The 16,185-nt window shown below is 31.9% G+C and overlaps 1 protein-coding gene across 5 annotated transcripts in view; it reads left to right on the top strand.

Moving 5' to 3' along the window:
- LOC130900629 (afadin) overlaps positions 1–15,187 on the top strand; it is a 191,493-nt gene extending 176,306 nt beyond the window's left edge. For all 5 annotated transcript variants that reach the window (XM_057811357.1, XM_057811356.1, XM_057811362.1 and 2 more), the window contains 7 exons: positions 2,826–3,141; positions 3,196–3,675; positions 3,735–3,933; positions 6,434–6,796; positions 6,849–7,181; positions 9,147–9,518; positions 11,002–15,187. In XM_057811357.1, coding sequence (XP_057667340.1) covers positions 2,826–3,141; positions 3,196–3,675; positions 3,735–3,933; positions 6,434–6,796; positions 6,849–7,181; positions 9,147–9,518; positions 11,002–11,322 — 2,384 coding nt within the window. In that variant the 3' untranslated portion in view covers positions 11,323–15,187. The remainder of the gene's footprint in view (positions 1–2,825; positions 3,142–3,195; positions 3,676–3,734; positions 3,934–6,433; positions 6,797–6,848; positions 7,182–9,146; positions 9,519–11,001) is intronic.
- Positions 15,188–16,185: the final 998 nt, after the last annotated feature.

The raw sequence follows: 16,185 nt of genomic DNA, 5'->3' as shown, positions 1-16,185 counted from the left end.
TGCCCACTCATTATAAAGCTACGACTAATGGTTTTGAGATGCTAAAATCAAAAAAAGAATGGAAGCTACAAATTTTTCACTGGGGACTTTTTTCAGCGAGCGTGCGACTTGAGTCGATTTTTTTTATTAATGAGTTTAGTTATTTAAGCTACAAAGGATGTAAGTCACATTTACTAGTCGAGAACGATTTGGTGATTAAGTTGGAGACAAGTTAATATACTTTCATCCCTTATAGAATAAAAGATTTTGAGTTGCTTTGGCCGGTTTCTATACTATCATAAATATTATTATTTCATTGGCAATATCAAACTGACAGTTTGACAGTCCAGCCGTAGTGTGTGTACGGTACGGTCAAACCTAGGTTTACCCTAGTAAACTGCAGAATACCCAGGAAACATGAGTAAAGTAGGAAATATAACTGAAATTGAATTTGTTTCATGCTTTATTATCCACTTTTCCGAAACATAACAATGCCATAAAGGTTTGAAAAGAACATTTAATGAAAAAAATCACATTTCACGAATAAAACTTCGAACACTAAATCTGTACATTGTTATAATAAAGGATATTATAAAAAATATAATCTATTCGTTTTCTGCTTCCTGACAGTTTTACATTCACTTTTTTTTGGTCATGCATTTAGTTTTACTGTTACATCGTTCAAATCCTCGACCTCCTGACTGTTCGTTTGCAAGTTGTCGTAAACTTTTCTTTTCTGGTCACGCAGTTTTCATATCTATAAGTTTGTCTTTACACATAGAAAACTGGTTCCTGGAGAACATTTCCTCGATAGATCCTCTCTTGTTTGCTAGATTATGATGATAATGTTTCTAAAATCACCTCCCCTTCGATCAACTTCTGGTAGTTTCACTCTCACTGTATCTCCGATAAAACACGGAGGAAACTTTGATATAAGAAAAAGCTTTCATCTTGGCTTTCTATATTTATTTAGTGTGTTTGACTGTATATTCTTTTGGTACAAAGTTCGCAGATTATATTCTCGGTGCACTCATAACCTTCTGCACTTTTGGTCTGAGTTCCTGAAGTTTCTATAATATTTTTTATGCTATCATCTTTAGCTTCAGTAAATTCCTTGTGGCTATCCGTAGACTGGTCTTCGTTTTATTCTTCTTGAAGCTGTTTCCCTTCCACGAAACTCTCCGACGACTTTCTACAGCTCTTCTTCAGTTTGTAGAATTCCGATAGTTTCTTTTGGAAAAGCTGATGTAAATAAGCCCTATTTTTCATTAACTGGACAACTCTCAAACCGTCTGACAATTGCCTGAAGTTTTCATCATCCATCCACGTCATGAACATATTTTGTATATCCTGTCCACTCTGCCTTGTGATTGGCTCTGACACGGTTTGCAATACACTATTTTGAAGCTACTTCGCATGGACCATAAATCTTTAATGACACGGTTCGCGAACTTCCAGTCTTATCAGATTCTTAGCAACTTTCTCCGCCCATTTTGATTACAATGAACATATTTGATCAAACTCAGTCAAGTGATCCTGATACACCATCATAAATTTATATTTTCCATCCGGATGGGATGTCAATCAGGCCCACTTAACAATTGCTGTTCGTTGCTGAAGAAACTATCGATTTAACCACAAACCCTTTTTTGACAGATTTTAGTTTCTTTTGACTCCCTTCATATTTTTGTACTTTTGCTTACATTCACTATTTATACGATATTTACCACCATGTCTAATATTCGAATGTGCTTCATTCAAAATATCAAAACATTCGTTTGCAATTAATATTTAATATGATGATACACGTGCAATGATACGATGTCACCAAAACCTCTCAACACCGTCACAACTACCCCTTAAGTATACAAAGTTACCCTGGAAGAAAGGGAATTGGGGCATACTCTTCTGAGTTTTATTATGATCAAAAATTGATTTCTATGAGTCCAATTTTGTCAAAAAAAATTTAATCCAAAAAAATTGGCATTTCTGTTATTAATTCTGGTAAAAAATTAACTATTATGATTTCAATTTGGTGAAAAATTAACTTTGTGTATTTAATTAGGTCTAAAATTGGTTTTTCCAAATTTAAGTTGATCAGAAATGATTTTTTCTATGTTGAATTTGTCCAGAAATTTACTTTTCCAAGTTTTGTTTGGTCAAAAATTGACTTTCTGACTTTAATTTGGTATCAAATTGAATTTGCTGACTTTTATTTGAATTTTGTCAAATATTGGATTTTCCAAATCCATCAGTTTTCCTACTTGAATTTAGTCTAACATTGATCATTTTTAATTGGCAAAAATAGCTGTTTTCTATGTTATGGTGAATCCCACACGTTTTGACTAGATCTGTATACATTTTTTCAATTAATATTTATATTAATCGATAAAACAGCCTGAACAAAAAAACTCGTTCAATCCTAATGAAAATTCCGTTTCGGCTTATCTCTCTGAAACTTGGCTCAATGACAGTTTGAAGCTAGCTGATTAAATATCTCAATGGTCACGAACCCCAAAACCTCTAAAAACCCTACTCTTCATTCAACAATTTTCAAGTACGTAGAATTACTTATGCAACTTACCTACTACATTTATGACCCAGTCAGACTTTTAATTAGCTTGCTGCAAACTATCATTGCTTCAAGTTTCATAACAATTGACTGAAACCAATCCCCTTCCTTCCAGGATATCTTTGCTTACTTGAGAGGTAGTTTTGAAGGGATTGCGGGACTTTGGAGTGTCGAGGTCATGGAGACTTTTAATCAGCTTTTTTATCTATCAGAACGCAAATATATTGAAATAATTTTATTGAGTTGAAACTAATATTGATTATTTGCTAATTAGGTCCGAGACGGATGTCGGAACGCGATCTACCGTCTAGGGTAGATTCGGAACGTTCTATTCCTTCTTCAAAATCAGTTCCCGCCCTTCACCAAATCCATTCTCCTATCGTTAACGATCAGCAATCAACGAGATCCAATCCCGCTGCTACTGCTGACGTTTACAGCCGTACTTCTTCGAACAATAGTATCAACAATCAAAACGGTTCTTCGATAAGAAGTAGATCAACACACAATTTACACCAACAGGATGGAGGGTTTTATCAAAATTTGAGCGTTTACAGGAATAAAATTCCCAGTCCTCAACAATTAGGAGATAGGTAAGAAAAATCGATTTATAAATAATAATTTTTTAAATTTCGATTCATTTCCAGAACGTCGGCTCTTCGAAGTTCTCAGAATTCACTTCATTCATCGATAGCTAATTCTCAACGACCTTCTTCGGCGTATTACCCCCCATCCTCATCGGTAAATAATCCACGTCCAAATAATCTTCACCAGTCGATACCAAATCTGAAAAACCCTCCGAATATTTATAGACTACAGAACGAAGAGTCTTCTCGTACAGGATCGTATCCCAATGTCCAGTACGGTCAAAATTATTACCCAACTTATCCTAAAAACAATTATCCTAATCCCGAAGAGATCAAGGTGCCTTATAATAATCCCTATTCAGGACAGAATCAATCGTTTCCTAGTCCCACGCATAGTTCCATGCAGGGATACTCCAACAACTTACACCCTAATATAAGACACGATGAAAGAGGACCAGAAATTAGATATAACGGTGGCGGATTGCTTCGAGAAGATGTTATTAGACAGTCCCAAAATTCCAGACACGACGAGATGATGAGGTACAAATATAAATAAATTTTTTAATTTGTGATATGACATTTTTTAAACAATTTTTTAGGTATCCGAGTCAAGGTAATATACGAATTTCTGAGGCGCAGATACAAAATAGTGACTTATCTCGTTATAACGAAATTAGATCGTCAAAAAGCGAAGATCTACTCAAACAACACGCACAACAACATCCCGAACTGACCAGATATGCTAGCAGCGGAAATATCAGAGACGGGAAACAATTAGACTTACCCCAACTGAGACAGGTAACAGCTCCATAAATGTATTTTATGTATAACAAAAATTTTACACAGCCAATAAATAAAGTAAAAGAAGAATGGAAGTTATTAATTTGATCTCGTGTATTTTGTGAAGACTGATATCTCAGTTCAAAGTTTCATGCTGTTGAATTCAAATATTTTTATGATACGAAATTAAATTTGAGCTTTTTCAAGTTTTATTTTGTTCAAATATTGGATTTTGCAAATTAATTAAGTCCGATATTTGGATTTTCACATTTTATTTTGGTCCAAAGTGGCTTTTCTAACAAATTTCAACAAAAACTGATATTTCCAAGTTTTATTTTGTTCAAAAATTGCATGTTGCAAATTAATTTAGTCCAAAATTTGGATTTTTAAGCTTTATTTTGATATTTAGAAAAGCCATTTCTAACCAATTTCATCAAAAATAAACTTTTCTAGGTTTCATTTTGTCCAAAAACTGAATTTTGTAAATTTAGCCCAAAAAAATTGGATTTTTATATTCTGTTCTTGTCCAAAATGGCTTTTTTAACCACTTTCAACGAAAACTGACTTTTATTTTGTTCAGAAATTTGTATTTTCAAATAAATTTAGTCCAAATTGGATTTCTATTTTATTTTGGTCAAAAATAGCTTTTCAAATTAATTTCGTGAAAAATTGACTTTTCTGAGATTTATTATGATCAAAGATTGGTTTTTATTAGTCCATTTTTGTCAAAAATTAGAATTCCTAATTTAATATGGTCAAAAGTTGGCTTTTCTGATATTAATTCTGGTGTAAAATTAACTAATAGGAGTTCAATTTGGTAAAGAATGAACTTTCTGTATTTAATTGGGTCTAAAATTGGTTTTTCCAAGTTTAAGTTGATCAGAAATAACGTTTCTATGTTGAATTCGTCCAAAAATTTACTTTTCCAAGTTTTATTTGGTCAAAAACTGACTTTCCGATTTTAATTTGGTATCAAATTTAATTTGTTCCAAAGTGTTTTTCTCATTTGAATTTGGTCAAATATTGGATTTTCAATATCATTTTTCCTAGGTCAATTTAGACTAACATTGATCAGTTTTAATTGGCATAAAAATGGTATTTTAAGTTTAATTAGGTCAAAAACTAGCATTTTCATGTTAAATTTGGTCTAAAAACTGATTTGTCTGAAGTTTTTGAGGCCCAAAATGGTTTTTTTTTATGTTAAATTGGTCAAAAATTGGATTTTGCAACTCTAATTTGGGGAAAGTTATTGATTCTGATCATAATTTGACCAGAAATTTATCGTGCTGAGTTTTGGGTACAATTGGCTCTCCCGCTCTAATTCCTCAATTTAATTTGGATAAGAATTGGTTTTTTGATGTCAATTTCGTTAAACATTGGCTTTTCCTAGTGTCATTTGGTTAGAAATTGCCTTATCACATTTTAATTTCGTCTAAGGTTGGTTTTTTCTACTTTTAATTTGATTAAAAATTGGCTTTCCGACTATAATTTGATGAAAAGCTAGATTCATCGAAGTTAATCTGATGAAAAGTTCTTTTTCAAATTAAATTGGTGAAAAATGGATTTTACAACTCTAAATTTGACAAAAATAGCTTGCCATGAATTTAAATTGTTACAAAATTATTCAAAAAGTGATTCTTTTCTCGGTTTTCTTTTTTAGTTTGCTAAAAATAACTTTTTGAAGTTTAATTTGATCAAAATATGGCTTTCACTACTTTCGTTTTTAATAAAATCATCTTTTCCATTTTAATAAGTTCAAAATTGCCTTTTTTGGAATTAACTTTATTAAAACTTGGCTTTTCCAAGTATTATTTAGACAAAACAGACTTAACTGTATGCAATTTTGCCAAAAAATGACTTTTTACGTTTAATTTGACCAAAAAATTGACTCCTTAAGTTTAAGCTTAATTTGGTCAACAATGTCTTTTACTTCACCTACTAATTTTTTAATAATTTTTTCAAAAATCACATTTTCCTACTTCAATTTAGTAAAATATTGGCTTTCACAAGTTCAATTTGGTAAAAATAGCTTGTTGGGGTTTAAATTTATCAATAAATGGCTCATGCAACATTTATACTTGATAATTAGAGTTTTTTTTAGTTTGTTTGATTAACAATTGGCATTTCCATCTCTTATTTGAACAAAAACTTTCTTTTCTTAATTTAATTTGGCTTTTCAAGTTTAATTTAGTCCAAAAATTGACTATTTTCAATCGAATTTGATCAAAAATGGCCTTTCCATTATATTTTTTTTTCACAAATTACCTCCTTCTACCATAATTTAGTGAAGAATGACTTTTCCAAGTTCAGATCTCAAAGTCTATTTGTTAAAAAATAGTTTTCCCAGATCAAATGTTTTTTAGATTAACTATTCTGAATATTATTTGGCCAAAAAATGTCATTTTTAGTTTAATTTGTCTCAAAAAGACTTTTTTGGGTTCAATTTTATTTAGATTGTTGAGTAACCATTTAGTAGGCATAAATACTCCAATTTCATGTTTCCTATCTAAATTTTTAGAGTCACGATCAGTTGTCACACAATAGACTCAACAATGATGACAGAAACCTTAGAGGTGCAGCAAAATTAGTCGAAATGTCAGAAGAAGTTAGAAGGCGGCAAAATCGTGTTCAATACGGTCAACCGCAACAACAACAACAACAAAATGCATACTACAATCAACAACAGTTACAACAACAACAACAATTGCAACACCAACAACAATATTACAATCACATGATGTCTCAGAATGCGCAAAGTATGCAAAATTTAAGTATCAACCCTCATTATGGTCAACAACCTGGATCTTATGGTCAACCGAATCCTCTTTCTCCAAGCTATAACACTAAAATTCCACCCGTTGCCCCGAAACCGCTAAGAAAAGTAAGTTAATCAACATTACTGGTAATGTAAGAAATAAAATAATTTTTTTTAGGATGACTTACCACCAGAACTACCGCCTTCCACGACACACCCTCTTTATCAAGCGAGCACTCAAGATCCGCCGAAGATGGCGTTTTATCCTACTTCTGGTCCTTCGTCTTCGAAACCACCGAGAGATCCTTGGGCACGAGAAGAGCAAGAAAGACAACAAGAAGCCCGCAGAGAAGCGGCCAGACAGTGGCAAGAACAACAGATTAGAGAACTTGCGGCTCTACCATACAGGACGGTACAACAGGAAGAGCAATTGAGGGTGTTACAATTGGAGAGGGAGTTCCAAAGAAGAGCTATGGAAGCTGCAGAAGAAGGAGATGAAGATACGGAGAAGGTATATAATGGAATTTAAAAAATCAGTTTCATGTTATTTTCTTTTTTATAAAATGGCAGTTTGCCAAGAATTTAGATTCAGTTTCCTTTGTTTTGTTTTTTCCTTTGTAAATCTCTGAGTTTATTTTGGTCATAAAATTCATTTTCAAAACTTAATCTGGTCGAAAATCAACTTAGACATTTTTTTAAGCTCACCATAACCAAAAATTCCATTAAATTTGGTCAAAAATTGACTTTTATTTTAATTTATTATTTATCTATGTTTAAATGCTTCTTCCAATTTGTATTTGATCAAAAACTGAATTTTATAATTTTAATTTGGTCTGAAATTGGTTGTTGCAAGTTAAATTTAGTCAAACAATGAATTTTCTATATTAAATTTAAATTTCTGAGCTCAGTGTGGTCAAAAAATGGTTTTTCTAAATTTAATTTAGTCATAAAATAAATTTTATACATTTAATTTGGTTGAAAATTGGTTTTAATGAATTAAGTTTGTCAAAAATTGTCTTTTCCAAGTTTATTTGATCACAAAATCGCTTTTATAAGTAAATTTTCTACAATCAGGTTTTTCTATATTAATTTTGGTGAAAAAAATGATTTCCCTGATTATTAAAAATTTTCACGAACATCGGATTTTTATGTTAAATTTGGCCAAAAAGATGTTTTTTTGAGTACAACTTTGTCAAAAGTGGCTTTCCTATATAGATTCGACAAAAATTTACTTTTCTATGCTCAATTCGGTGAAAAACGGCTCTTCTGAGTTAAGTCGGTCTAAAAATGGATACTTCGAGGGATATTTCTACAAATATTGATTTTTAAATGTTAAATTTAATAGAAAATGGCTTTTCCTAAGTTTAATTTGGTGAAAAAAATTAAATTTCTGAGTATTAGTTGGTGAAAAAATGGATTTTCTAAGTGCTATTTGTAAAAACATAACTTCCTCAATTAAATTCATCAAATATTAGTTTTTTTGAAAAAAAATTGATCAAAAATGGCTTTCCTGAAAATAATTTTCTAAAACAATGGCATTTATAAATGAATTTTCTACGAACATTGGTTTTTCTATGTTAAATTTGGTTAAAAATGACTTTCCTAGTTAAATTTGCCCAAAATTGGCATTTCTAACTTTAATTCGATGAAAAATTGGTTTTTAGAATTAAAATTTTCACGAAAATGGGTTTTTCTATGTTAATTTAATCGAAATCTTTTTCTGAGTTAAAATTGATCAAAGTACAATTGATTTCGTCAAACATTGACTTTTCCACGTTTAATTTGGTCAAAAATGGTTTTTCTGAATCTAATTTTGTCTAACAATTCTTTATATAAGTAAAGTTTCAACATACATTAGTGTTTCTCTATAAAATGTGAAAAGGGGGGCGAAGTGTAATTTGATCAAAAATTAAAGTTTGGACTTATTCTGGCTTGTCAGTTTATTGGTATAGCCTCTTTAGTGAGATCATGTACTACAGTGTTTGTTGTTAAACATAGAAGCAAACGGCTACTTTATCTTCAAACCTCAAGCCCTCTTTTCGGTCCAAATCCGTTTTACCTACTTGACTTAACATAATGCAACTTCTAATTCTTCCGAAAAATAAAATATTAACTGAAAGGAAATCGTTCTGTCATAATTCCTAAATTATGTAACGAAAAATGCTCCCATTAATGGATTCCACATTAGGATTAGTGCATCATTGACCAAGTATTTTATTTTTAATCTCATAAGCCACCATTTTTTAGAATAGATAGAATAAAATATATATATCCTCGAGAATTCTTTTAAATCTATAAAAAAAGGAATGTCCCACTATTCTCAAAGGAATTAGTCAATTCGACCTCGTCTGATATTTCCAAAAAGTATTATTATATTTTAATAGATAACCTTAATAAATTATATATATGTAATCCTCTCTATTAATTGGTGAAAACCTCATGAAAACTTCTTTACTATTTGTGATTGTCTTTTTAGGAAAGTCTGACGACTCCACAAGGCTCACCTCAAACTGTCCCAAATCAACCACTGACAAATACAGCACCACCTACCTTGATCTCCAATACTAAACAAGAACCGTCTCAACTACCTCCAACGTCGATTCTTAAGCCGAACATGACCAACAATGTTCAACAACAAACACAACAACCTTCACCTCCAGAGGTCGATAGTGCGCCACCACCTCCTGAAAGGGGATCTAGTTTCACTGTAATGTCAATGAGGACTAAAGAGTCGACAAAGAGAGTATCCTTCAATGATGCTTCTGCTGCTGCTGCTACTAATTCGGCGAGTCCTATACAACCTCCTAACACTTTACAGTTAGAGGAAACTATACGGGAAGATCCCAATGTAAGTTATATAATTTTATTTTATTATTTTTTTCTAATTAAGTCTCCAGTATGAGGTTGACATGAATCACATTTTTATATTTTTCCCTATCTCCTCAACCACTCCTGTTAAATGTTGAGGTATTCTCTCCAATGATTGGTTTGTTGGAATTTTTTAAAGTTTTAATCGATGTTAATATGATCGAGCATTTTTTTACTGGAAAAATTGTTGAGACTTGAAAAGTATTATGATAACACTTTTCCTTGAAAATTAACCATCATTGACTGGTACGCAGAGATAAGACATGAAGACGTTATAAGCATCAAAAGAAGCGGTCACAAAACATTTTGTTCGTCGACCATTTGGAAGAGGAAAACTCCATTAACAGTGACTAGTACTGTATATTCTTGGACCAATTAAAGAAGGAAGTCAGAATGAAATGGTCTTATTTGAAAAAGAGAAAATTCTCTTCTCGGCGAGACAAAGCGCTATACAAATGATGGTTAAATGCAATGAATTCATTTCCAAGCCCACCATATTTTCCAGGTTTGGTCCCTAGTGATTACTGGTTATTTTCGAATCCAAAAAAATTTCCAAGCAAAGAAATATCAATAACTAGGGAAACTTCTTTCACATTCTTCAACCAAATATGACTTTTCATGTAGATTTGTTGAAAAAACATTTTTTTTAACATATTGGTGAATAGAATTAGTTTTTCCATTATATATACAAAGTTACCTTTATTTAGGGCAATTTTACCATTCCTCTCTTTGCCTTGATTGTAAAGATCAGAGATTTCATTATTGGGTAGTTTCACCCATATGGGGTTTTCAGCGAGCCAAGAGACATTAAAGAACATTTGAAAATGCATTACAACAATTTTTTACCAAAAAATAATGAAGAGATGGATGGAATTTCGTAGTTTTCCCAGGAAATATTAGAGAATAAATCACTAGCAGATTTTCCATTTAGTTTTGTTATTTTGTCTATTTGGGAGGTATCAGTTCACTGGTAATTTTGAAGATGGGCTAGAGGGAGGTTCTTGTTTCACTGTATCCGCGTACCGCTGAAGAAATTATTAGATACCAAGATATCAGGATTGTATTATATGGTGGATTAAACCAACTCTCTGATGGTTCAAAATTCAATCGTTTGAACAGCGATGTGAGAGGTTCCATTGTCATAATAAAGATTTACTTTTATAACAAAACCAGTTACCGTTCTTCCTCCAAGGGTTTTTTTGGGGAATTTTATGCTTCCTAGGGGCTTTCCAAATTAATATAACTCCTTTGATTTCATTGAGAGATATTTTTTAGCCCATCTTCATCATAGTTTTGGTAGGCCCAGCAACCTAGTCTTCAAATTTACGTCTAAACCCTAGTTCTAAGTTTCAATTATCAACAAAAAGTTTATAATTAAATTTATTTAGTACTTGAATTAATTTGAGTTGTAACTAGTTCCTTTTGACAATTCTAATGAAATCAATAATTGTTTTTATTTTAAGAGCTTCATTCGTCAAGCTGAATCAATGTTGGCATCTCCCACGACGCCCACCGACGTTACATCGGGAATTACGAACGCGACTCCAGGTGTAATTGGCGCACAAGAAGTTTACAGAGACCCAAGAGCGAGACGATTAGCAGAACAGGCACAGCGCAAAGATCAAAATCTTAATGCGGCGGTGCCGGAAAAACTTTCGTTTAAAGAAAAAATGAAGATGTTCGCCATGGAGACGGGCGAACAAGAAACCCCGAAGGATAAGAGTAAAATTAGTAGGGCGCAGAGAGACATCGACGGTTTAGGTTCTCCAAATTTGGTGCATTAAAATTTGAAAAATATCAACTAATTTTAAACAATTTATTAATCGAGCCATAAAATCGAACTTATTATAAAAATTATTCATATTTTTCAAATTTATAACTTGATTATATTTTTTTAATTACTTTGAAGCAGTTAATTATCACTTACCGACAGAATTATCCATTAAAAAATTTATAAAGTTGCTAGTTAACAGAATTGTTTTTTTTAATTTCTTTCTGGGATTACGTATAAATTAATACAAAATCTAACACATGCTCTGAATTCGATGTACATCAATTTGCACATGGCGAACAAAGTGTATTTTACTCTTCGTAACTTGATAACCACAAGTGAAATATTAGAGTTATTGCATATAAATCAGTTATACAATGATGCCTGTTCTCCAGCTATTCTGCATCTTTAAGTCCCATCTCCTCTGTTTCTTCATTTATTCTATTCATCCAGCTTCTTCTTTACTGGTTTTTACTCAATGGATAACTCTTTTTCCCCATTCTCTGTATTCATTCATTCTAGATCAGTTATTTATATCTTATAACTACCATTTGTGTATATTTGGGTTTAATGATCTCTCTGATCATCCCCATTGTATATCTTCGTGCTGTTATTTGTCAAAGATCCACTTCTTCAAACTTCAACATCTTCTCTGTTCACACCTCTAAACTGTTTGTCGTGATATTCTCTATAATGGTGTTGTAGATCCTTTTTCACTGCCCTTTATCCCAAAGTATATCGCCTCTCTTATACAATCCATATTTTTATAGTTTTTCGATATCACTACTTGATTGTTCTCAACATTCTGAGTGTATAGATGGTGCTAGCTAAGCCATAAACTCATAGTCTTACATTTACTCTTTGGCTACATGTAGCATCCTCATTTAAGTCCATTAGCTAATAGAAGCTCATTGTTTATAGTGTTATTTTTGTGGACGTCCCCGTATATAACAGATTAACTGCTTTTATCAGCAATTAATACATCTATTCAGTGGTTTCAGATAATTTGGAGAGTCTTTTTGGTTTTACAGCAACTGTGTATCTATACCTAGAAGATATAATACTCAACATATCATTGTTCTGCTTTCAATAATAATCAATGGTCAGTGTCATACGCTTTTTTTGGGTCTATAAATAGAAGATCATATTACAGTAATCTTCTCAATTGAGTTTTGAATGTAAAATCGATTCAATTACATTCCTAAATTGGAATGTCACTAAACTACAGTTAATTTTTAAAAAAATTATATTTTATTCCCAAGAGTATTTTCAATATTCTTCGTTCAGGTAAAGCAAAACAACACACCACCACTACATCAACACTCACAATTTCACTGTCTGACGCGCGGTTTAGTGTCTGAAGACGTTAACTTGGTTATCGAAACGTGCGTCAGACAGTGTTAGTGTGTTGGTGTACTGGTAGAGTAAACAGTGTGTTCAGTAAGAACTCCAGAAGTTATTCCATCCCATGTCATCACCAAGTTAACTAATTCTTTTGGATAAAAATGGTTTCAGAAGTAACTTTAGCTAGTTGAACCAATAGCATCTCAAAAGGTCTTACCACTTTGTTTCATTCTGTATAAAATGTTGTGTTGTGGTGGAAACAGGTGGTGTTGATTTTATTGATTGTTGAAAACTCGTACAATTTTTCAAATCATGGTTTATAACTATTAAAAAACCGAAGGACCACCAGAATATGTAAAAATATTTCAAAACTCAAATATATGAGATAAATTCGAAAACTCACTGGTAGGCAGAACAAAGGTTAATTTTTTCACTTACACTAACTATAAATCACAATTAAGTAATGAAGATAATTAACAACATACAAAATAATGATTATTGGAAGTAATTAACCTTAATTGGTTTCCCTTTCCACCTATACTACATTTGAATTGTTACTTTTACACTTATATTCAGTTTTTTAAAAATTCGATTTTGAAATAAAAAATTTGTTAACAAGCAAATTTCAACAATTGTTTTGCATGGATCAATTATTTTGTCGGAAAGTGTACATGTTATTCAATTTTTCTAAGCATCTATGTTATGCATATCTACCAACTAATATCTAATATACCGTCCAATACGCAGCTGTAGCGAATTTACAACGACCAAAAATAATATTCCATATATACAGGATGTCCTAATTTTAAGAAAATGTTTTAATCTTCTATATAGTACGTTATAAGTTTATTTACTTTTTTTAATGAACTGGGGTCTCCAATTCCTTTAATAATGTCACTATATAATTTTTTACAAAAATATTAGTTTATATTTTTTGTATTTTAACCAAGTTTTGATTTTTTCTGGTTGTGATGTATGGTTACGTTGAGCTCAAGTATTATGCCGACTCGGAAGATTAATGAAAATAGAGATTTACATCAAAGGGGAATACATGGTTTAAAATGAACGACGTCTTCTGGATCACTCAATTTATAATTACACTATACAATTTCTATCTACACTATTGTATACTAACCTAACATTGTATACTAACGGCAAATTTGAACGCATATAATCCTCTAATCAAACAAATGGCATTTCGTATACTTTACAATAGCCGTAGATTTTGAAGACATCAAGCCATAAAAGAAACTGTGACATTTTAGGAACATTTTGGATACCTCACTCTGTATCAGCGCAAATTTTGAACGCATGAAATCCTTCAAGTAAACAGTGACATTTGACAGGAAACTTCAGTTTCTTCACTTTATACTAGCGGCAAATTCGAACGCATCAAACCCTCCAATCAAACTGTGACATTTGACAGGATGTTTCAAATATGTCACTCTATACCATATATGCAGTAAAGCCTGCAAAGAAAAAAGTGACATTTGACAAGAAATTTTAGATACTTCACTCTATACTAGCGAAAAATTCGAATTCATCAAACCCTTGAAGTAAACTGTGACATTTGACAGGAGAGTTCACTCTACACCAACGCCTCGCTTGGCGATTGTATAATCGACTTTACAGATACCCCAAAACTTTGGTATTTTAATATAAATTGGTAGCTATAATGGGACATCCTGTACTATTTGTTTATACGGTGTGTGAAAATAATTTGCATTATGGGAAATGTTACAAAATGCAGGTATTATTCTTTTTATTTTATTGTTATGATAGGTATGTAAATAGGTGATGTTTTTTCTCCTGTATTGCGTATTATTTGCATCACTGTGTGTACATTTTTTTCCTATACTTAGTGGCTTATAAAAAAGTGATGGCTGCGAAGTGAATCCTTTGAACGTTTTCTCTAATAAAAGTGTCTATTATACATTGTACTATATATAATATATATCATAGAATCCCTATTTTTTGTCGATTTTTACTTGAAAAAAATTATTCCTTTTAGGATTAGATTTTTTGGATATTTTAAATTTTTTCGAAGCAATATTAACTTTTAAAAATAGTAGCACATACGGACCAAATGTTATACTGTAATTATTTATAACCTTTTGAGAAAGAGAGTAGTTGCCAAGAAATTTTCTTTTTTTTTTTAATTTTCGAAAAGTAAGTCTCGATTTTCAAGTCATTATTTTGATAAATTTTGAGGCATAATCTGTCATAAATTTAAGTAAATTATTCTAATATTGAATGTTGAAATTAATTAATTGGACAACTCAGTGAAAAAAAATTCATTGAGATTATACAGGGTACATATGAAAATGTTACTTAAGGACCTAATTGTAGTCCTTATTTATCTGCTGGGTGGTATATTACTCAAATTCTCACGATAGTATGGACCAAAAATGAGAATTTATAAATATCGCTTGGACTCTTGTTATCACCTAAGTGTTTTATGAACAAAAATTTAATCACTCCCTTCTATATAATATGGGAAAATATTCATATGTTAATTAATTTAAAAAAGAAAAGTTCTTGGTTTATAGGACCATCTCTAAATTTAATATATCATACACGCATTCCAAGGATCAAACATTAAATTTTATTGTATAGTTTTAGTAGATAAAACCGTTTATTATGTATACTAAATGTTCCAGATCTAGTGAAATATAAAAATTCAGCAAGCAGCACAAATTACACAAAATTTAAAAATCATTTTCAAGGTAAATTTACCATTTGTATCCTGTTATTTCCTATACCCTTGATAAAATTGCCAAAAGGTGGCTAATGTTTATACACCTATTAAGAGAGAATTTTCTTTCTTATTAGTGAAAATCACCTACGTATAAAAAGAGCTTATGAAGAGACTATTGGTTAGAGCATACAAAATCTTAATATTGTGCTACAACCCTAAGGTCTTGTATGTCCCTTATCAGTGCTAGTACATCTTCAGCTGGCCTGACATCTACAGCGTGTCCCCCAGCTCCAGGACTCTAATGAACTCCTGTAGTTGTATTGTGCTCTGCTATAAGAGCTATTTCGACATCTACAACACTCTCTCCAGTTTCAGGACCCTATTAACATCACGTTCTCCAGTTCCAAGGCTCTAATGAACTCCTGTAGGTATATTGTCTGATATAAGAGTTGTCTTTGTTCTAATGAATTCCTGCAGGTATAATGTGCTCTACTATTAGAGTTCTTCAACATATTAAGCATGTCCTCCAGCTTCAGGACTCTAATGAACTCCTGTAGTTGTATTGTGCTCTGCTATAAGTGCTGTTTTGACATCTACGGCACGCTTCCCAAATTCAAGACTCAACCTTCGGTGATCTGCAAGATCTGTTTTCTTATCTAATGTGCGTCCTCCAGCTCCAGATCTCCATTTCAGTAGGTATAATGTCATCTGCTATAAAAGCTGACATTTACAGCTCGTTTTCCAGTTTCAAGGTTCTAATGAACTCTGGTAGGTATATTGTGCCCTGCTTTAAGAAATGTTTCGACATCTACAACACGTCATTCAGTTTCAGGA

The sequence above is a fragment of the Diorhabda carinulata genome, chromosome X (genome assembly GCF_026250575.1).
Source record: "Diorhabda carinulata isolate Delta chromosome X, icDioCari1.1, whole genome shotgun sequence".
In the NCBI taxonomy this organism is placed as follows: Eukaryota; Metazoa; Arthropoda; class Insecta; order Coleoptera; family Chrysomelidae; genus Diorhabda; species Diorhabda carinulata.
The sequence above is the reverse complement of the archived record's forward strand: the minus strand, read 5'-3'. Positions and strand labels throughout refer to the sequence as shown.